The sequence below is a fragment of the Sminthopsis crassicaudata genome, chromosome 5, assembly GCF_048593235.1.
Source record: "Sminthopsis crassicaudata isolate SCR6 chromosome 5, ASM4859323v1, whole genome shotgun sequence".
NCBI classification, from domain to species: Eukaryota; Metazoa; Chordata; class Mammalia; order Dasyuromorphia; family Dasyuridae; genus Sminthopsis; species Sminthopsis crassicaudata.
Genome location: NC_133621.1, coordinates 303,105,146 through 303,127,585, shown reverse-complemented (window position 1 = coordinate 303,127,585; position 22,440 = coordinate 303,105,146). Strand labels below are relative to the sequence as shown.

The window sequence follows — 22,440 nt, the reverse complement described above, 5'->3', positions numbered from 1 at the left end:
GGCTCAAAGGCTGGCCCAAGGGAGCAAGGATGATGTTGCCGAGGGAAACCCTGGACTTCACAAAGGCCTGGCCTTTGCCACACCAAGGAAGCAGGGAGGCCGCCAAGTTTTATCTGACACTGACAGTACAATGGGGGGCCTGGAGGCGAGACCTTAGAAACCACCTCCCAGGACACCAGAAGAAAAGGGGGGCAAAGGGGACAGCCTGGAGGGGTATGTCAGATGATACATGCCCAGAGAGCACAAGTCTCAACTGATTTAAGTCAAAGGACCTCGAGCTGGAGGAATCACAGAAATCTCTAATTCAACTCCTCCATTTTACAGAGTAGGAAACTGAGGACAGAGAGGAAGGAGTTCCCCTGCTCCTTCCACTACCCAAGGTTGTCTCCAGGGAATTTTTAGAATAGCCACACGGGCTCTTTTCAACAGGGAGGTGAATGAGTCTTGGGATGGAGAGTGTCATGTGCGCCCAGACAGAGAGCTATGGGGACGGAGTGTGGATCACAACATAATATTTTCCCCTTTTTTGTTGTTGTTTGCTTGAATTTTATTTTTTCTCATTTTTTTTTTTTTTTTTACCGTTCGAGCTGATTTTTCTTATACGTCATAACTGAGGAAATAGGAAGAATTGCATATGTTTAACATATTGGATTACTTGCCATTTAGAGGAGGGAAAAAAATTTTGGAACACAAGGTTTTACAAGGGTGAATGTTGAAAACTATGCAAGTGTTTTGAAAATAAAAACCTTTTAAAAAAAAGAAAATGAAATAATCTAAAAAATAAATAAAATGTCTGTGACATATTTGTCTCAACAGCTGATCTCCACATTTCTACAAATATATATCAATTATCCTCCAAGTTAAAGGGTCAGCACCCTGCAAGGAAGAGCCTCATAGGTCCAGCTGTTAAAGTAGGTCTCATCCCCAAAGTGATAAAGGAAAAGCCCAGGCTCCTTCAGAACCAGCACGGCAGGTGATCCCTCTAGAGAAGGGTGGACCATTTTTCCCTTATTCCCCAAACTCCAAGTTTAAAACGCTTGGACAAAACTAGGCAGAGTGCATCACCTACCTTGGGAGAAGCGTGGGAAGCAAAGAAGTCCTCCTCCTTCTGCTGTGGTGATGACGGGGGGACCACGCAGCTCTCCAGCCACAACTGCAAATATAAACACATGAGCCATTAGGTCCCTGGGGGGACTCAAGGTCACTGGAACACCTTTAGAACACCAGAAGAGAAGGAAATGCAAGAGGCCCAGCCTGCAGAACATAATACAGGCCTTTTACAAAAGAAAGGCGCATATAACCCAGACGTGGTTTCAGAGCAGGCTTCTCTGTGTATTCTTCCTTCTGTCTGAAAGTACTTAAATCTCTATGTATTAATTAGGTGTTCCTCCACTTCAGGGAAGGGTTCAGCATCACAGTCCGCTGTGAGCTCCCTTCCTATGCACACCAGAAAAGGTTTAAAAGGCCCAGGGAAAAGACTGCACTGGAGATTGGGGAGTAGAGCCAGCTAGGAGCTGCAACCCAGGCCAAATGTGAATGGGGCGGCTGGGCAGCAAGGTGGCGAGAGCAACCAGCAGCATCAGTCACAGTGAGGCAAGAAATGTGGCAGAAATCCCACAACACGAGGGGCAACATGCCAGTGCTGGGATCCAAAGGGCAGAAGAGACAAGCACAGGCTAAAGTCAGTTCCTGTCCAGGATGCCCCTTGCATGTTAACCAGGCCACTGGGCTTGGGAGACCGGCCATTTGGGCTGAGCTCCCTGCCCTTTCTCAGCGAGCTCGGCCTTGGAGGGCTGCCCCAGCACTGTGTCTCTGCCCATGTGAAAAGCGGCAAGGCTCGGGGATGTCCAAAAGGAAGAAATATTTATCTGAACTAGAAATCCTCCTTTATACTTACATCAGTGCCATGCTTCCGTGCTGCTTGGGAAGCGAGAGATTTAATCTTCTCCCTATAAAGCTGAGCAGCACGACTATTATACTTGGCGTTGGTATCATTTGTTGTACAGCCATGTTGATGAAAGAAGGAAGACTGTTAAAAATAGAGAACGAAATCAGTAATAGAAACTGAGGCTTACATTGAAAAAAGATGATAAAAAATATTTATTTCACAACTCATTTACTGAGAGACCCTGAGCAAGATGTGTTTTGTTTATCTAACTGGCACTTGAAAAAAAAAATCTCAGTTTAAAAAAAGTAAACTTTGAATTCATTTAGAACTGCAGAATTTAAGGTATAGAAATGAAAAGAAATCAAGAATCCAGCTCTAGTAGCCAAATATATAGTACTTGAGTTCAAAAATGCAATCTCTGGTACTTAACAAAGGGCCCTGGCATTTTTACATAGCTTGTAAGGCTCGTGGCAGCAAGGTTACACAGTGGGGAAGCCAAGGGGCACAGCAGGTTAAGGACCCCGGACTGACATGGAGGAACCCCAAGCCAGAGGCCTGCTGTTTTGTTTTCTCGGCTCAGGAGAGCCACCTTTGAACTAGTAATGACAAAACAAAAATGACTAATAGGGAAGAGATAGTAGGAGAACACCTAATTGCCCTTGATCCCTCAACAAGGGGTTAGGCACCGTGCTGGAGGCTAGGATTATAAGGAGCTCACAAGGAGCTGGGGTCATTTCAGTTCAGTAGGCCCAAATGAGCAATCTCCTCAAATCCTGAAAGAACTGAAGGAAAGGTTTGGTAGACATGAAAGATCATGGAGAATGAGGAAGGACTCGAGGAATAGAGAAGGGTCAAGTCCTAATTTTCAGAGAGAAGAGAATCACGGTAGGCTGGTGAACTTGACTTCAATTCTTGGCCAAACACTACAACGTATTATTAAAAGATGGTGGGTGAACACTAAGAAACAGAAGCATTGGTCCCAAAGGAGCCAGGCTGGCTTCAGCAGAGCCTGAAAGTTCAGGCAAACACTGTACAGTGGTCCTAAATTTCATTAAAGTGTTTGATAAAGTAGCTTATGCTCTATCTGTGGGTTAGATGTGAGCAGAACTAGATCCAGAACTAGTTAAAAGGCCAGATTCAGAGGAGTCCCTAATGTTTCAATGTCAGCTTAACAGATCTCCAGTGAAGTGCCCCTGTGACCTGGGCTGGTCCATGTGTCATTTTTAATCACGTATACAGCACAGTTACCAAACGTGCAGATAACAGAAAGTCTGGGAGGGAGAGCTGACAGTCCAACTCCAAAGAGATAATGACAGGCCGTAAGATTGGGCCCCATCAGACAGTGACATATTGGAACTTCCCCCTCTAACGTTAATGCAACCCAGCTGAGATTTAGGAGACGTCCATGTAGTTTAAATGATACAGGTGATGGTGGGAGAGCCACTGGATCTCTCTGGGCCTTTCTTAGCTTCTCTGACTGTAACAACTTCCAAGTCCCTGTCTAGCCCTTGCTTGATAAGCTGCCTTGGCTGTGGATGGCCACCTCTGGAAGCAGAAGCCAATCCACTGGAATGGTTATAGAGTTTGAGCTGAAGGGGACCCTGGAGGGCAGCTAATCCAGCTCCTTCATTCTACAGAAGGCCCAGGGAGGTTCAGGGACTGGCCAAGGCCACATGAGCAGAAGGCATCAGAGGAGGACCTGAACCCAGGGATTGGGCCTTCCCTTGGGGGCCGGAAGCTCACGGGCAGTTCACAAGCTGAACCTTCCATGCCCCCCACATACTGGGTGTAGCCAAACCCGAGCGGTGTGAGCAAAGCAGCCTTCAGGCACATCCTCCCACTGTTTGGGTTGGTTTAGGTCTCTTGAGTCCCGAAGCTGGAGTCTTGGCTTCTTACCATTTCTATACCTTCACTTCTGCCAGAACTCGAAGCAAAGTGTACTCAAGTGAAGATAAAGACAAACGTACATCTAATTAACTGTCACCTATCAGGAACATCTACAGACTTGCCCAACTTTTGGATTCCTCTCAGAAATGGGCAGCCAGATGACTCTGGATCTTTCAGGGAGGGCTCTTGACCCCAGTTAGTCTGGAGTATGGGAGAAAACCTTGATCCAAAGGCTTAGCCCTCAATCCAGAGAAGGAATGGCTAATGAACTGTTAACTACAAACAGCTCAAAACCAGCCACCTTTCCTTGTGCAGAGGTTCAACTTCCAGAGTCAAGAGTCTATACAAAGCAGAAACCTGAATGTGCATGCACGGAGCTTGCAAGTGTGTGCATGTTTGCACGCACATGTGCACGGGTGCATGGAAAGGCCAGCGTTGAGTCCTGATGAGACATCAGTCCCCAGTCCAATGCTCTTGCCACTTTCTTTTAGCAGGCCATCTTTCAAAAGCAGATCCTCCCCATCGGGGATGCTGCATTCCATTAAAAGGGGCCGTGCAATTCCAATAGCCTCGGGATGGAAAATAGCATCCACATGCACAGAGAACAGAGGCTGGCTAGGGATCAAAGCAGAGTGTTTTCACCTTTTTTTTTTTTTGTTTTCTTTCCTCGTGGTTTTTTTTTTTTCCTTTTGGTCTGATTTTTCTTGCACAAGAGATAAATATGGAAATATGTTTAAAAGAATTGCACATATCTAACCTGTATCATCAGATTACTTTCTGTCTGGGGGAGAAGCTAAGGGAGGGAGGGAGAAAATTTTGGAACACAAAGTCTTACAAAAACAAATGTTGAAAGCTATCTGGAAAAATGTACTATTTAAAATAAATAAATAGGCAAAGAAATAAAAGATTTTTAAAAAGGAAAAGGGGGGAGGAAGGAGGAAAGCAGCTAAGCCTCTTTGGAGACTTCAGATATGGCTATGAGGTGGAAGTCTTTCCTCTCCTTGGATTTGACCCTTGAACTGCCTCCTCTATAACCTTCTGTCTGAAGGTGCAGCACAAATGACATTCTATTTTCAGTCTCCCTTTCCTGGAATTCTTCAAGCCAAGTGTACTCTTAGAGCCGAGTATGGCCACTCTTGGATGTCTGCCGTGTACAGTAATAAAATGACAACCTAGTTATCAGACAGTCATAAAAACAGCGGGCTGCCCATCGTTTCCCCCCCTCCCCCACTCCAGTTCCGAGATAAACTTACAGCATTGGAATTCCCTCCAACTTGCATGCATCTCAGCTGAAACCAAGACCAGTTAGAGTCCAACTCAGTAGACCTAAGTGAAGAGAATATTCGTTGTGTTAACACAGTTTTTCAGCACAACTTCAAGTGTGTGGGGGGAGAAGAAGGTAGCCTGAAGGTTTCTGGGAGCTTCAGAACTTTGTGCAACCCCAAGGCTTTGGCATTAGGATCCACTTCCACTTCAGACAAGGTGTCTCTGGGTGGTGGAACAGAGAAAATAAAGGATGTAGGCTCAGTCCCAACTGAATGGGCTCCTAGGCCTTACCCGCACTCAAGGGAAAGGCAAGGCAAGACAAGCAAAGAGCTTCCTCCAGGCAACAGAAGAGAGCTGAAGGACAGGCAGAGAGGGGAGCTGGGAAAACTGGCTTGTCTTTTGCATGCAGCTGAGCCCCCACTCATCCCATGTTCCCATAGCCAGCTCTCAATCAGCAGGAGAAAATCCCTGCCCGACTCCTCCAGGTGGAGGCTCCTCAGTGACAACAGACAGGAGGAGCCACTCAGCCAGATGAAGGGTCCCAGGCTGCCAGCCAGCACCACTTACCGGGACCATCAGAGAAACCTCAGACCCTAATCTCCAAACCATTAGGAGGTTTACTAAATAAAAATGAGATAATGTATGAGAAAAATGTGAGCAGTCTATTAATTTTTCATTTACCAAAAGCTGCTTGAGCACCCCAGTCATTAGAGGATTATTCTAGACACACCATCACAGCCTAGCCATAAATAAGAAAGAAAAATCAACTTCCCTCCACCATTTTGCCCGTAAAGAGAAGAGCCAGAAAATGCTAGAGAGAGCTGACCAAGAGAAAGGAAAGACCGCCAAAAGACTGGCAGTGCCAGTCAATTCTGCTCCTTCCTGGCTGGATGTGCCTTTTGAAATCTTTTGGCCCCGGCAGGGCTCGGGAGAGCTCGGGCCCAGAGAGAATTCTGATAGCCTCGACTTCAGTGACAAGGAAACCGAAGGCCATGTAAGCAAAGTCACCACTCATCCCCAGCACAAGGAAGTGGGGACAAATGTCTTCTGATTGCCAGACTTCTCTCCATCTTTGGATTCCAAGGGACAGATGGCATAAGAGGGTCCCTTCTTAGCACAGGGCCAGGAACATAGTAAACTTTCATGTTTATTGACTGACTTTAAGGGAGCTTTTTTTTAGCCTTATCCCACTCAATCCCAAATGTTTCAGCAACCCTTAAAGGAAAATGGAAATAAAGGCAAAATATCAATAAAGCTAACATAAGCATCAAGGTATATGGATGCTACTTCAAAGCATGATTACATACCTGGATGCAAAAGAGCAACAATTAGCAGACAACCTTGTGCCTGCCTTCAAGTAGAGTAGTTAACCTTCAAACCCTCACACCAAGGCCTGGAGACCCCAACGTCCTCAAAAGTTGGCCCCTCTTGCAGCCTCTGCCACCTCATCACCCACGCCCTCCCCAAATCCTGGCAGTGTAGCTTCTTTCCCATCCCAGTCCCCTTTGCTGAAACCAAGGGTATCAATCATCTTGGAGTAGAAATCCAATGGCCTTTTAATGTCTTCCTTCTCCTTCTTTCTCTGCAGCCTTGAAAAGGGGGACCACTTCAGATTCAGGATAGGCAGCTGGGTAGTGCGGTGAATACAGCAGCAGGCCTGGAGGCAGGAAGACTCACTTTCCTGAGTTCAATCTGGCTGCAGATGCTTACTGACCATGTGACCCTGGGCAAGTCACTTCATCCTGTCTACCTCAGTTACCTCATATATAAAATGATTTGGAGAAGGAAATGGCAAAACCCAGTATCTCTGCCAAGAAAATACACAATGGAGGCACTAAGAGATGGACATGACTGAGAAGAATCGAACAACAATAAAAGCTTTCATTTTAATGGATTAGTAACCTTCAGCTTGAGAAAATCGATCCAACAGACTGTTTATATATGTGATTGGCTCCCAAACATTTTCCATTAGGTAAAAGAATATACTAAGAAGACTCTTGATAACTCTTATTGTTTTAGGAGCCTGAGAAACCTGTTATTGTGCCAGAGAAAACAAGTAACAGAAGATGACGGTCCTGAGTGAGATATTTTAAATTGAATCTTGGAGGAACTAGAGGGCGTAACTGAAAGGAGTGCTTCAATACCTGAGCTTGGGATATGATCTAAATGGTCTATAAAATCTCAAGCTCGGTTGAGCTCTCGGATATGGATTGGCTTGAACTAGTTGTTTTTATATTTTAATGTCTCCTTTTTTGCAAGGCAATTGGAGTTAAGTAACTTGGCCAGGGTCACACAGCTAGTATTAAGTGGGTCACACAGCTAGTATTAAGTGGCTAAGGCTGGATTTGAACTCAGATCCTTCTGATGCTCTATCCACTTGGTTGCCCTTGACTTTAATTAGTTGCAAAGAAATTTTTAAATTGTGATTTTTTTTTTCCTTTTGAGATCTCTCTGATAATATCAAGAGAGAAAAGGAGTTATTTTTACAAAGTTGGGTCCTTAAAGATTTTTTTTTTTTTTAAGACTCTTCCTCTAGACTATAAACAGCATTATCTGCAATGGCAAGAGTTCCAGCAAAGAGAGAAAGATCTAATTATATGTGAAAGTAAAACTTTTCAAGTCTGCAGATACCTGTTAAGGACCACACCTAAAGGCAAAAACCCAGAAAGCCTATAAAGGGTTAAAGGGGACTGTACCATTAAGGGGTGGGCCGGTTCTCCGAAAGCCCCTATAGCTGTGAATCAAAACACACTTGAAGGAATTACAAATCAGTCTTTACTAATGCAGATGTTGCTTGTGGATTGGGAATGAAATAAAGAGGAGGGAAGAGGAGAGAGGTCAGACAATGCAACAGCCTCTTAGTCTCCTGGTATCGTTATTATCCTCTCACATGAAGGGATCTGTTCTGCTGGTCAGAACTAGATCCCCAGCAGCCATTGGCAGGCTGGTCCCATAATACCCAGAAGCCATGAACAGATGGTTTCTGTAACAGATACCTTAAGGAGCAGCTTAATTTGATGGGCTTCCTATAGTCCCAGAGTCCATAAGGGCAACTCTCCCAGAATCCCACTGGCTTTCCCCCATGAACGAAGGCCTTCCCAGAAGGCCAACAAGATGAGGTTGTAAAAGACTCCAAATTTTACCAGATCTTACAAGGTACAGGCCTAAGCCATAGGACCTTAGAAACCTGCACAAGTGGCTTGGAACCTGGAAAGTCAATCTATGGAACAAACACCTCTGTGAAACCTGCAGCAACAGAGGCAGGAAGCCCATTCTGGATCCTGTTGACAACAGACCTTCAATTTTAACATAGCAAACATATATTGGACAATCTGTCATCTAGGGGAGAGGGTGGTGGGAAGGAGGGGAAAATTTGGAACACAAGGTTTGGCAAGGGTGTTGATAAATTACCCATGCATATGTTTTGTCAATAAAAAGTAATAATAAAATTAAAAATAAAATAAAAAACAGACATTCAACTCAAGATGTTGCCTCAGAGATGTGTGTATCTGAGGGGAGTGGACCAAGCTGGACGATTTGTGGAACATGGCGCAGGCCAGACCCCACTGATTCCGCATTTCCATGGGAACATGTTCCCAGAAGTAGATGGCTTCATGCAGTGGATGGTTAACCCGAGACAATAGGTAAAGAAGCCAGCTGAAAGGTCACTGCGAAACTTCCCTGTACTTTGTCCTTTTTTGTCTGTCATATTATAGTTATTGTATTTGCTGTTTGTTGCAAAGCCCTGACCCCTAGAAAAGCACCTTCATGTTAGCTTTGGAACACAACGAGAAGTTGACATTTAGGCTTTCTACCTTAGTTCCTTGTAAATTGTTCCACAGATCTCCTTTGTGCCTCCCTAAGACCCCTTCCCCGCTGTTCAGGCCCGTCATCGGGGGCTCTTGCTTCTCAGTGACGGGGTTCTAAGAGACTTTAACAAGCCCTTCAGCAAAGCTCTGCTCTGGCGCCATGAGACAGGCCGGAGGTGCAGCCAGCTGGCTAAGGCTGTGAGGGATCGGGCAGCGACCACGGGGATGGAAAGGATTGGCACACTGACCCAAAGATGCAAAAAAAGCTGTGGAAGACACTGGAGCCCGGGACTGCTGAGCTCTGCTTTAGGAAGGTTATTCTGACAGCTGTGCGGAGGCTGAGCCACAGGAGGAGAGCTGGAAACCCTAGGGGGGCCATGCTCACCCTGGAAATCTTAACATGTAGCCTTGCCGAGCTACCATGGTGTATCTGATATTATTAGCAAGTACTTAATGGCAGAGAGACCTATGGGTGAACAGCTGCCCTTTACCAAACCTTACAGAGAGAAGGACCTCATGTAACACAGGCTGTGAGGAGGAGCAGGGAAGAAGGCCATAGTGAAGGGCACCGGTGCCCAGGAGACAATGAATTTCCCAGAAGTGCCCAAGCCAGATTAAAGGTCACTGGGAAATATTTAACAAAATAAAAGTGCAATAGAACATTTAAAAGACCACCACCAAAACCTCTCTGTCAGCTATTTGCAACTTTGCAAATATCAGCCCACCAGCCCAATTCCCTGCCCCCCAACCTACTGTGCTCTCCCTCCACCCCAACACCCCTGATCCTGCCTACAAATGGAGGGGCTGGGCCTATGCCTCTGGCCTAAGGAGCAGGGAAAGGAGGAGGGAGAACAGTAAAGATGGCCAGGTCCTTGATCTGGAGAGAAACAAGAAAGAGAGGTCAGCTGGCAGGTCCCAGGGTACTGAACGGGTCAGCAGAGGGCAGAGCCCCTTCACCCCGACCCCCCACCCCAGCCGTAGCTCCCTGCCCTGCCCCTTGTGTAAAGCTCTATGTGTCAGGAGTTCCCAGAAAAAGGAAGAGGAAAAGGAGATCCCTGACCCGGGCCACATGCTATGACTGGATCTAGAAAATGCACACCCTACTTAGACTGTTCTAGACATTAGAAAGCTCTTTTGGGGAAGAGAGATGCAAGAAAATGATGATGCAGCTGAAACTGGGCTCAGATCCTCCCCAAACTGCAATGAGAACAGGAAGTGCAGAGAGCGCAGGGCTGAGACCCAGACCCTCCCAGGTGCAGCGGCCCCAGCGGCACCAGAGCTGCTCTCTGCAAGAGGGGAGGGGGAAAGGGAAGAGGCTGCCAACCCTCCCCACCCTCGGTCTCCTCAGGGATCCTGGGAGAAGACAGTGAGAGGTCACAGAAGGACAGATCCCGAGGAGCCTAGCTGTCCTGTTCTCGGCCCAGAGGGCGGTGGGGGAGAGTCACTCATGGCCCAGTGGGCACCTGCCCTCCCAGGGCACTGGCATGGCTGGGGGCACTCACTTTACTGGTCTGTGCCACGGGGGGAACTGACATCCCTCTAAGTGCAGATGTCCTGAGAGTATAAGAGGTGGCGTGCCCAGGAGGGCAGGGGCAGTGGGGAGGAATGGCAGCCGCAGGCTTTGGGTTGCCTGACCACAGCACGTGGAAGTGGGTTAAAATGAAGCCAGAGGCCATCCCCACAGACTGGGCCATGCAGCCTGCTGTCCTCGGGGACCTGTTAGAAATGAGGCCCTGGAGGGAGGAGGCCCTTCCGGTGCCCCCAGCACAAGTTTGAGGGGAGCTCCCCTGGGTGCACACAGTTACCTTTACCCCCCAGCATTTGTGCAGGGCCTCCCCTGGGCACAGGACCTGTTCCACCGAGCCCAGTACCCCTGGGGCTCAAGGCCAGGGAGCTCGAGAGGCCATTCTGTGCAAAGGGAAGAAACTGAAGGCCTGGAGAGGGACACCCCATGGGCGGCCGGACTGGGTGGGCTTGGCTTCTCGCCGTCACTCCCAGAATCTGCTCTGGTAAAAACAGACACTCTGGCTCTGACACGGGGGTGAGGACCGTTCTCTATGCCTCTGACGGGGCCCGAGCTCCCATTTTCACTGACCACAGATCCTCAGACGTGGCCAACAATCCCACCACCAAAATTCTCAGCCCATCGGGTGACTGGACATCAAGGACGCACGAGATTTTGTCAATGGAAATGCCCCTAAGTCCCAGACTGGCGGCCCAAGTGTCACTGTCGGGGTGTGGGGCCCCCATCAGAGAGCAGGGGCTGTGGCCTCGGCACGGAGCACACACAGAAGAAGCACTTCCTAAGCCACTCCCTCATCTGAGCCCCTCTGGGAACATTTTTCACCTCTCTATCCCACCCACGGCCGGTCCAGAATCAGACCGCCAAGTGGGACAGAGAAGGCAAAGGTCACTTACCGAATGAAGCTCAGGTGAACCCCAAGGGAGCGGTGAGTGCCGGAGCAATCGATGCAGAGAAACACCCCGTACGTTATGCTGGCCCAGCTGGGGTTTTTGGCACCACAGTCAAAGCACATCTGGAAGAAAGGCAGCCTCCATTAATTGCCATTACCCTAATGAGCCACGCTCCAATGTCCAGCCTGCCTCGATTCAGTCGACAACCCAAGGGCCGAACTCCCATCACCGGAGAGAGCTCAGACAAAGCGGAGGTGGGTGGGCCCAAAGGCGAGGTGGGTCTGGGGCTGAATCCCAGCGACCCTGGGAAAGCGAGTCCACTTTCCTAAACTTCAGCCTTCTTCCTGGGGGGGAGGGGGCCGCTGCACTCCCTGGGCCCTAAGAAAAGGGCTCTACAGACCGGAGCCTGACGCCCCGGGGTCAGAGGGGCCAGCTGAAGCTTCTAGCGGCTGATGTCCCCCCTCCCGTCCCTGGGCACCCACTCCTTGCCAGCGCTGCCCCCAGGTCTGTTCCTGCTGCGTGGGGGACCGCTGAGCGAGGGCTCCTTGTTCCTGACAGTGACAGAGCCCTGCCTCCCTCCTCCACCCCTTTCACTCCGGGAGGTCAAGTGAGTCAGACAGGATGAGGAGGTATGGAAAGAATGGGAGCTGCACCACAGCCCGCAGGACGTGACTCCCCTGCCCGAGACCGCCTCCTAGTTGCCCTTGTTCTATTGAGAACAGACATTTCCAGCCTTTCTGTCAGCCCAGTCGGCTGTGACCCCCCCCCCCTCTCCTGGGGCCCCTTAGCTGCCCCCTCCACATCAGACTCTCAGCCCATCTGGCAGCTTCAATGCCATCAATCCCCACATTTGCCTATTAAAGTGCACTGGCTCCCTATTACCCCAAGAGTGTGTTTTCACAATCCCATCTGCTTTAAGGTCTATTTCTGCATAAGTTTTAGAGCGGCCATAATGACCAGCAGCGTGGTCCCTGTCTAATTTATACACAAATGCACGCGGGGAGGAGACACTTAAAAGTCGGGCGCTCAGTGACTTGTCAGAAGGTCTCCTGACACTGCAAAATCAAATGAGATCCCGACACCAGTGCTGCTTGGGAGGAAAGACCCCGTTTTTTCTTAAGCTTTTCTAACATAGCTAAAACCTCCCTGAAGCCTCCCAACCCAGAGGGACGCCTTGGCCCTTCCCAGGACACAATGACGGGCGCCAGTGTGGGGCCCTATTCCAATGCCTTGTCCTGGCACCACCATCCAACTTAGGGGCTCACACCTGGGGAGTCTCCAAGACCGGGGGGACACAGGGGCTCTCCCCCAGCTGTGCACCCGGATTCTGCTCCCTCCCCCGCAAGTCCAAGCTGAAAGCTGTTAATCGTCCTCTGGTGCCCGTTGGGTCACTTCCTGGCAGGGTGGCCAAGAGGGCGGGTCACCTGATCTCAGAGCCTCTTCTCTGGGAGCACAGTGACCTGGCCATGAGGTCATGGCCACGAAGGTGAACGCCCGGGTCATAAGGGAGAGATGGCGGCAGCCCCTCACTGGCCTTGGGCTGGGATCCCACCTTCCAAGCCCCAGTGGAGACCCTCAGAGGCTGGCGGCTCTTTACTAGCCGGGCCACATTCTGGCTACCCTTGGGCTGTCCAGTCTCCATGCCCGCAGCTACCTGGCAGTGCTAAAAAGAAGGCGCTTCTCTTGGGGCTTCAGGGTAGCATGGCAGAGAAACAAGGCATTTACTAGTTGGGAATCCATGGCGTTCCAAATCTTGGGGCTGGCCAGAAGAAAAGGACAAAGCTCCTCCCTTTCAAACCAGTTTGCTTGACAAAAGGTCAGCTGGAGGCAGGGCCCTGTCTGGTCTGGGGAGGGACATGTGAAAGCCGGACCTGCCTCGGTCTCCCCGGCCTGGGGGGCAGGGGGCGGCGACAGAGAAGCCCCGTTCTGGTCCAAGGTGGCCAGGCTATGCCCTGGGAGCAGTGGGCCCTTCAGGGAGGCCTCCTGGGGAGGTCCCTTCCAGCTCTGGGACCCAGAGACGCTGGGAAAGAGTCCCCGGGCATCTGCCATAAATAAATAGAGACAAAACACCCAGAAAGTCCGTGTTGGGCCCACTGCGCCCCCCCACCTGCTCTGCTTTATACTTTCAGTTATTCAGCTCAATGAATTTTCAACTGACTAAACAGCCGGAGGAGGGGGGCTAATGGAGAGAGCCCCAGACTTGGGTCAGAAGAGACGTGTTCAAATCCTGCCTCGGACACAAATCATTCACCCTTTCTGGGACTCAGTTTCTTCAACTGGAAAAACTGGAGCAAATGAGCCGAACATGTAAATCTCTGCGAATCCTGAAGCCCCACAGAAGTGCTAGGTATTCAGATCTGCTGAGCACCAGCACACAGAAGGCAAATGTGGTTCCTGAAGCCCCAACTGGACCCCAAGCTCCTAGAGGAGCCTATGAGGCAGGAACTTGGACAGACTTTGTGAGATGGTGCACAACAGAAAGGCCCAGCGGCTACGGTCCATGGGATTGGGAAGTGCTAAGTTAGTCAACTCGGTCCTGGAAGCCTCAGTCTGCCCATCTCTAAAATGGGTCAGCAACAAGCCATCAGCTGCACCCTTCCCAGAGCTGGTATAAGGAAAGTAATCGTCCCGGCACCCCAGCCACATCAGCGACTGACCTCCCCTCAGCCCACGCTAAGGTTCTCCCACGATCAAGCAGGATTCTGGTTTGGGCTGCTCGGAGATAAGCGAGGGGCTGCTCGCCATTTCTTTTTACTCAGAAAGACTGACCGCAACCAGTCTCTGAGCATTCTTTGCTGAACCAGGAAACTGCAGAGCAGCGTCTCCCAAGCCAACAAAACCGATCCAGAGTAAACACTCGCTGCCCACAGAAGAGGAAGGAAAGTGGACGCCGTGTCTTCAAGGCAAGCCCTGCACCCCCTCCCCCTCCACTGCTCCTGAAGCCCCTTCCAAAAAGACAAACTCAAACCACATGCACCCAGCTTTTCTCCAACATTAAATCAACTTGCCATCTTGTTTTCCGGTGAACTAGAAGCAATCCAACCAACAAAGAGATGCTTAAAATCAATCCTTAAAGAGAGGCAGCTAATACGGGCGCCCGGCTCGGAGACTTACTTGTGTGCCTAAGGGAGAGCGGAGAGCGGGCAGGGCCCTGAGAAGCCATCCAGTCCAATACTCATTTTACACAGGTAGAAAGGGAAGGAGGAACCTGCAACTGATGGTAAACATCAGCCCTAGGATGCAGTCCACCTTCCTTCTCACATGTCCCCTAGCCCCTCACCATCAGTTTCCCCATCTGTAAAATGGGTTCTCCTATTCACACTGGCTGCTAACCAATGACAGGTTTCCTGTGATTCCTGTACTTTCCCAAACTGGAAACTCTGCAGAAGCTTTTGTCCCCGGCTCCCCCAAGCAAGTATCTTTTCTCCCTGGATGCTCTCAGAAGCCTCCAGCTGGTTCTTGCCTCAGTCTCCTTCGCTTCCACTAATCACTGTGGACGGTACAGCCCTGGCCAATCCAAAAGACTGCTAGCCCCCTACGGCGAGGTCTCCGGAAGCGCAGCAGGAGCTCAACAAGCATCTCTGGAGCCCACATGTGCGTGAATGTTTGTGGTGGCAAGGAGCCGGAAACCGAGAAGATACTCATCCGTTGGAGAATGGCTGTTACGGTGGATGAAGATTGTGGAATATTGTTCTATAAGAAACAGCCGGCTGGATGTTTTCAGAGAGGCCTGGAGACACTTACAGGAAGCGATGCTGAGGGAGTGAGCAGGACCAGGAGAACGCAGTACACGGCAACAACGTTATACAATTATCAATTCCAATAGACTAGATTCTTTTCGACAGCGAGGGGATTCAAGCCAGTTCCAGCGGCCTTGTGGCGGAGAGAAGCATCTGCCCCAGGGAGAGCTCTGTGGGAGCTGAGTGTGGACCACAACCCAGCATTTTCACCTTTTGCTGTGGTGGCTTGTTTACTTGTGTTTTGCTTCTTTCTCATTTTCCTCCTTTTGATCTGATTTTTCTTGTGCAGCATGATCATTGTGGAAATGTGTATAAAAGAACTGCACATGTTTAACCTCTACTATATTATTTGCTGTCTAGGGAAGGGAGGGAGAAAAAAATCTGGAGCACAAGGCTTTGCAAGGGTGAATGGGAAAACGATCTTTGCATGCATTTTTAAAAAGAAAAAGGAAATTTAAGTATTTAACTTGAGTATCTCTTGAATTTAAGTATCACCTTTTTTTTTTTTTTCTAACACAAAAATCTTAATTTTTCTATTAAGAATTCTTAACCAAGGGGCAGCTAGGTTGAAGTCAGGGGGACCCGAGTTCAAATTTGGCCTCAGACACTTAACACTTCCTGGCTGTGTGACCCTGGGCGAGTCACTTAACCCTCAGGGAAAAAAAAAAGAATTTCTAACCAAAATGAGTTGTCAATCCAAACCTCCTAACTCTCAGCCTCTTCTAATGCAGTACTTTATCGGGAGTACAGTATGGATAAGAACTCACCACGACCAGCCTCTCGGCAGTGGGTGCTCAGAGAGGGGCTGTACACAAACCCCGCCAAAACACGGCTGGGTAAATATTTTGCGTGCCTGGTACTCACCTGTGCCCTCCCTACATTCCAGCACTCCTCCCTCCTCTCTGCCCCCTCCCCATTTGGCTGTAACAGCCCAGAGGGCAAAGACCCGGGCGATGAACACAAAGTGAGCCGATGCCGGCTGCTGCCTGAGCAGCGGGGTGCGCGCCCAGGCGCGCGCGCGCACACACACACACACACACACACACACACAGACACACACAGACACACACATGCGCACACACACATGCGCACACACGCACGCACGCACACACACAGACACACACGGGCACACACACACACACACACAAGCGCCGGTCAGTATCTGAGCCGGACAAAAGCCCCATTCCCACAGCCTCATTCTTGTAACGGGACTTTCACAAGCGGGTCCGTGGGAGTCTCAGGAAGCGCTCAGGAGCGTTACCGGGAGAACGGAGCCGCCTGGTCTCCTCCTGGCTCTCCTGCACCGCCCAGAGAGCATCCCAAAAAGGGTTCTTTCCTAGACCGTGAACCTGAAGTGAGGCTCCGAAAGAAACAGCGTCCCGGCGCTTTATCCCAGACCCACTGAGCCTGATTGTTCCGCCCGTCCCCAGCAGGACACGCAAAGGGAGGCCAAGGAAGGCCGGCTCGCTAGCCCGGCAGGGCAGGTCCAGGCTGAATCCTGGCCCACTGCCGCCCCTTCCCCGTGGGTAATGCAGGGGCCTGGGCCGGGGATGCTGGAGAAGACAGCACTCCCGATCCCAGCAACACCATATGGAAGGAAGGGGCCCGTTTCTTCTGCTCTGGGCTGCCGGGGCCCTCCTGGCGGACAATCCCGCGCCGGGGGCTCTCCTCCCCCTCCAGGGCTGAGCTCTGGGACAGGGCGGGGGGAGGAGGCCGCGGCCCCCCCAGAGCGGGGCACTCCCGGCACCGCCCACCGCAGAAAGGTGGGGAGATGCCGCGTGGGAAAGCCAGAAGGGCTCAGATGGGCCTAAGGGAGATACCAGGGAGGCCCTGGCTTCCTAAGGACACAAGGAAAGCCAGGATGGGGGGTGCAGGGCCATAAGGCTGGAGGTGACAGCTCCCCAGGAAGGGGGCTGGTGCTGGGCCCTGAGGGCGCTGTGGACACGCCCCCAGGGTCAGCAGGGGCTGGGGGGGGGAGGCACTGCTCCAACTCCCCAGCATGATGGGGGGGGCAGTCTCCCAGGGCAATGACGGGGGTCTCTACCCTCTCTGACCCCCCATGAGGGGCTGGGGGTCTCCTAAAGGCGATGACAGGGGCAGCTGGGGGCAGTCTCTGAGCCCCCCGGGATGATAAGGGGGCAGTCTCCCAGGGCAGTGACGGGGGTCTCTGGGGGTCTCTCTCCTCTAACCCCGCCGGGAGATGGAAGGGCGGAGATGGTTCCCCCACAGGCAATGAAAAGGGGAGACAGGAGGGTTCTCCCGCTATCCGCCCCCCTCCCCCCCATGGTCATGCCATGGCCCCCGGCTCCACAGTGCGACGTGTCCCTGGCAGCGGAGACGCCTCCTTCCTCCCCCCCACCCAATGGGCTCGGTTCCACGCAGGCGCAGAAACACTCCTCCTCCGGCTCCCCCGCCCTCGCTCAGCTCCGCGCAGGCGCACTCTGCCCGCCCCCCCACTTCGCCGGGCCCGCGCGGCCGTTACCTTATTGGGCGGCACTGAGCGGAGACGCTTGAACACGGCCGCGATGTCCTGCTTGCTGGGCTCCGCCATGGCCTCGGCGGAACAGGGCGGCAGCGGCAGCAAAGGGAAGAGCGGCAGCCGCGGCGGCGGAGGCAGCGGCAGCCCCAGACGCTACGGTGAGCCCGGGGGCCCAGGGCGGGGCTGCGGGGGCCCCCGCCTCCTCCGGTGCCGCCTCCTCCGCCCGGCGCCCGCAGCCTGACTGGCTGCCTCGGCGCGCGCCCCCGGGCCTGACCCCGCCCCCGGCTTCCGTCCCCGCCCTCCCCGCCCTAGTCCCGCCCCCGCCGCTCCCTCCCGCGCGCCACATCGACGGCTCCAGCTGTAGGGGCGGGGCCAGATGCCGAGGGGGCGGAGTCTAACTGGGAGGCGGGGCCAGGAGCGCCGAGCCCCGGGATGCTGAGCTCAGAGGAGGGACCGACCGAGGGGATCAGGGTCACAATTAGCAGCAAAGGGGTGAAGTGAGCCCCTCTCCACCCTAACCCCGGGTCTGGAGAGGGAGGGGGCGTGAACATCCATTCCTCCGGCGCTTTCCCATTCGCTAACCACCAGTCCGGGCTGTAAAGAAGGGAGGGGGCGGGGCGCCCACCCGCCAAGCGGAGCCGGGGACGGTCCCGGGTCCCCGAGGTTGTGATATGTCCTCAGCGGCTGCCCTCCCCCTGCCCCGAAGCCCCCAGCCAAGCCCCGGGAGCAACCCCCCCGGCTAAACCCGGGCCCCCGGTGAAATGCCCCTCCCCCGCCCCGCTAAACCCGGGCCCCCGGTGAAATCCCCCCCCCCGCCCCGCTAAACCCGGGCCCCCGGTGAAATCCCCCCTCCCCCGCCCCGCTAAACCCGGGCCCCCGGTGAAATCCCCCCTCCCCCGCCCCGCTAAACCCGGGCCCCCGGTGAAATCCCCCCGCCCCCGCCCCGCTAAACCCGAGCCCCCGGTGAAATCCCCCCTCCCCCGCCCCGGTGAAATCCCCCCCCGCCCCGCTAAACCCGGGCCCCCGGTGAAATCCCCCCTCCCCCGCCCCGCTAAACCCGGGCCCCCGGTGAAATGCCCCCCCCCCCGCCCCGCTAAACCCCGGCCCTCGGTGAAATCCCCCCTCCCCCGCCCCGCTAAACCCGGGCCCCCGGTGAAATGCCCCCCCCCCCCCGCCCCGCTAAGCCCGGCCCCCGGTGAAATCCCCCCTCCCCGCCCCGCTAAACCCGGGCCGGGGCACAGTCCTTCCAGCTAAGCCCCAGCACGGGGTGAAATCTCCTCCGCTACACTCGTGTCCGCGGGCTGGGAACCTCTCCCTCTCTCGGCTAGTGGTACCGGTGGGGGGCAGGGCGGGCGTTTCATGCTCTTAGGAGTGACCATCTTTATGTGAATGTTATGGAATACTATTGCTCTGTAAGAAATGACCAGCAGGAGGAATAGAGAGAGGCCTGGAGAGACTTATATGAACTGAAGCTGAGGGAAATGAGCAGAACCAGAAGATCTACCCCCATACTCTGCACTAACACAGGAGGAAGTGAGCTCCCGGCTCCCGGCTCCCCGCAGCCTCTCCCCTCTCCCAGCTCCCCGCAGCCTCCCGGGGCTCTGCTGCCTTCCCATTGTTCTGACCCCTCTCCGATTAAAGGGCCTCCGGTTCCCAGCCCAGGTGCTCAACATATTCTGATGGAAGTGTATCTTCGACATAGAGAAGATCTAATCCAGTTCCAGTTGATCAATGATGGACAGAATCCGCTACAACCAGAGAAGGAACACTGGGAAATGAGTGTAAACTGTGAGCATTTTTGTCTTTCTTCCCAGATTATTTTTACCTTCCGAATCCAATTCTTCCTTTGCAACAAGAAATTCGGTTCTGCACACATATATCGTACCTAGGGTATACTATAACATATTTAACACGTATAAGACTGCCTGCCATCTAGGGAAGGGGATGAAGGGAGGGAGGGAAAATTCGGAACAAGGGATAATGTAAAAAAATTATCCATGCATATGCACTGTCAAAAAATGTTATAATTATCAAATTAATAAAAATATTATTTCTTTATTTTTCTTTAAAAAAAAAAAAAAAGGATTGACCACCTTTGTTGCTCACCAACTGTGAACCAGACCCGTGGATTGTCTGGACCTCAGTGTCCTCAGGTGTAAAATGGGTTTACCTGCCCTCCAAGGCCACTCCCATCTTCCCCTCCCGCAGGAAGAATTGCAGTTGTGGAATTGTAGGCCGCTAGAGACTTTGGCAGTTACCAGTGCGATGCCCCCTGCAGAAGAGGAAGCCAGGTTGAGAGGGAGGGGATTGTCCCACTGGAGGCCATGGGGTCCAAGGTGAAAGAGACTTGGGGTCATCTAAGCCTCAAGTGAGTGACACTTGTGAAGGCCCTTCTCCTTTCTCTTCCTTATGCATCTACCCCCATACTCTGCACTAACACAGGAGGAAGTGAGCTCCCGGCTCCCGGCTCCCCGCAGCCTCTCCCCTCTCCCAGCTCCCCGGCAGCCTCCCCCGGCTCCCAGCTCCCTGCAGCCTCTCCCCGCTCCCAGCTCCCCGCAGCCTCCCGGGGCTCTGCTGCCTTCCCATTGTTCTGACCCCTCTCCGATTAAAGGGCCTCTGGTTCCCAGCCCAGGTGCTCAAAGAAAAGCAAGAATGGGTCTTTGACTAACGTCTCCTGACTTACAAACCAGGTGACCTCTTTTCAGCTTCAGGACAACTTCCAAGACTCCTAAACACAGGGATTGCCCTCACTTTTCAGATAAGGAAACTTTCTAAGGGAGGGGGGCTGCCCTTGACCACAAAACGGGGCTGGGTAAGGACCCCACTGATGTGGATTCCCCAGGGGGCTGGTGCTCGTCTGAGCGGACCCAGGGCTGTTAATGGCAAAAACACGGAGCAAAAATGGCGATGAGAGCAGGGAGATAAGGCTGTGGCGGCGAGGAAGGTTCCTGTCCCATGAGCAGAGAGTGCCATATTGATCCGACAGGCCTGCACGTGACCCGAGGCAACGTCCACCAGCTGGTAGTGACTCAGTGAGCGGTGGTCAGGCGGTCAGTGACCGGTGCCGATGATAAGCTCTACTAGGAAGTCCCTTCAGCGCTTTCGGTGTCCTTGTCCCCAGTATTTAACATCTCTTAGGAGATCCTGGTACGGTCATCACCAAAGAAAAGAGAATTCCCCCGGCTGGCTTCCATTTGGGCCATCTGCCATGCCCCTTCCCCTCAGAGGTGGGACACGGTCCGGAGTCTGTTCTAGGTTAAGGTGACCTCGCCTGCCTCCTGGTCCCACACTCCTTCCAAGATCAGGAGGGACACATTAGTAAATGGCCACCCCTGCCTGCCTGACGTCCAGGTGCCAGAACTGACCCCCGGGCTCCTCCCTTTCAGCAAGTATGGCTTCCTCTTTTTCATAGCCCCAACTTGCTGCTCTGCAGGGCTTTCAAATACTCCTTTCCTTGATGACTAGCTGCCAATGACTGTGATTCTCATCAAAACAGTGCAAGATGGCTCTGAAGAGCCCATGATAAAAAAGAATATCCATTCCCAGAGAGGAGTCCGAATGCAGATCAAAGCAGACTTTTTCACTTCATTTTTTCTGGAGTTTTCTTGGGTCTCTGTTTTTCTTTACAAATGATTATCATGAAAATGTTTTGCTTGATCACACATATATAACCTATAGCAAATTGCTTGCTTTCTCAGTGGGGGAAAGGAGAGAATCTGTAACTCAAAGTTTTAAAAACGAATGTTAAAAATTGTTTTTACTTGAAACTGGGGAAAAATAAACTACTAAATCAAACCCTCCTTTCTCCCCTTTGTCCCTCAGGGTTTCCCTCTGTCACCATCCTTTGGGGTCCATGCCATCCTCATTTGTCACCTCTCTAGATCCTAGTAGCTGTTACTTATCTCCCCAGAGAAATTTTCCTTAATAAATGTCTTTGCCACGACCCACAAGTTTCAGTTCCCTGATGTTCACAAGCCCTGATCATAACCTTTTCTCGTTTCACCTTGTCTGGTGCCTTTCGGTGTTTATGGTGACTTCCACCCCTCAGTTCTTTTCCAGGTCATCTCTGTACTGGCTGCCCTCCTTCAGTCCTTATCTCTACCCCTGGATGAACCAACTCGATTCTACCTTTTCTCATCTTAGCGCCAGTCACCTCTGACAACGTGTTATTAGTGAATTATTCCTACCATCAGACTCCTTCACTCCTGTTCACAAGCTGCTGAATGGAACCAGAGCAACTGGAAAAACCTCCTTTCTTTTCCTTTCCTTCCCTTTTAAGCCCTCTGCCAACTGGCTTCTCACCTCATCTTTCAACAGATTCTCCTCTGCCAGGATGATTTAAGGCCTGGAGAGACTTACATGAGCTGATGTTGAGTGAAATGAGTAGAACCAGGAGATCATTGCACACGGCAATAACAAGATAATAGGATAATCAACAGAGAAATGCAAATTAAGACAACTGAGATACCACTACACACCTGTCAGATTGGCTAAGATGACAGGAACAAATAATGATGAATGTTGGAGGAGCTGTGGGAAAACTGGGACACTGATGCATTGTTGGTGGAGTTGTGAAAGAATCCAACCATTCTGGAGAGTAATCTGGAACTATGCCCAAAAAGTTGTCAAACTGTGCATACCCTTTGACCCAGCCATACTACTCCTGGGCTTATATCCCAAGGAAATACTAAAGAAGGGAAAGGGACCTGTATGTGCCAAAATGTTTGTGGCAGCTCTTTTCATAGTGGCTAGAAACTGGAAAATGAACGGATGCCCATCAATTGGAGAATGGTTGGGTAAATTATGGTATATGAATATTATGGAATATTATCGTTCTGTAAGAAATGACCAGCTGGAGGAATACAGAGAGGGTTGGAGAGACTTACATCAACTGATGCTGAGTGAAACGAGCAGAACTAGGAGATCACTATACACTTCAACAATGATACTGTATGA

General features: G+C 51.8%; 1 protein-coding gene across 1 annotated transcript in view; it reads right to left on the bottom strand.

Annotated features, from left to right (window-relative positions):
- Positions 1 to 17,713, bottom strand: part of ARFGAP3 (ARF GTPase activating protein 3) — a 35,446-nt gene extending 17,733 nt beyond the window's left edge. Inside the window, exons 1-5 of the mRNA XM_074271897.1 lie at positions 17,488 to 17,713; positions 11,269 to 11,387; positions 5,029 to 5,101; positions 1,898 to 2,029; positions 1,070 to 1,153 (exon numbers count right to left, since the gene is read on the bottom strand). Coding sequence (XP_074127998.1) covers positions 1,070 to 1,153; positions 1,898 to 2,029; positions 5,029 to 5,101; positions 11,269 to 11,387; positions 17,488 to 17,556 — 477 coding nt within the window. The 5' untranslated portion in view covers positions 17,557 to 17,713. The remainder of the gene's footprint in view (positions 1 to 1,069; positions 1,154 to 1,897; positions 2,030 to 5,028; positions 5,102 to 11,268; positions 11,388 to 17,487) is intronic.
- Between the last annotated feature and the right edge of the window lie 4,727 nt (positions 17,714 to 22,440).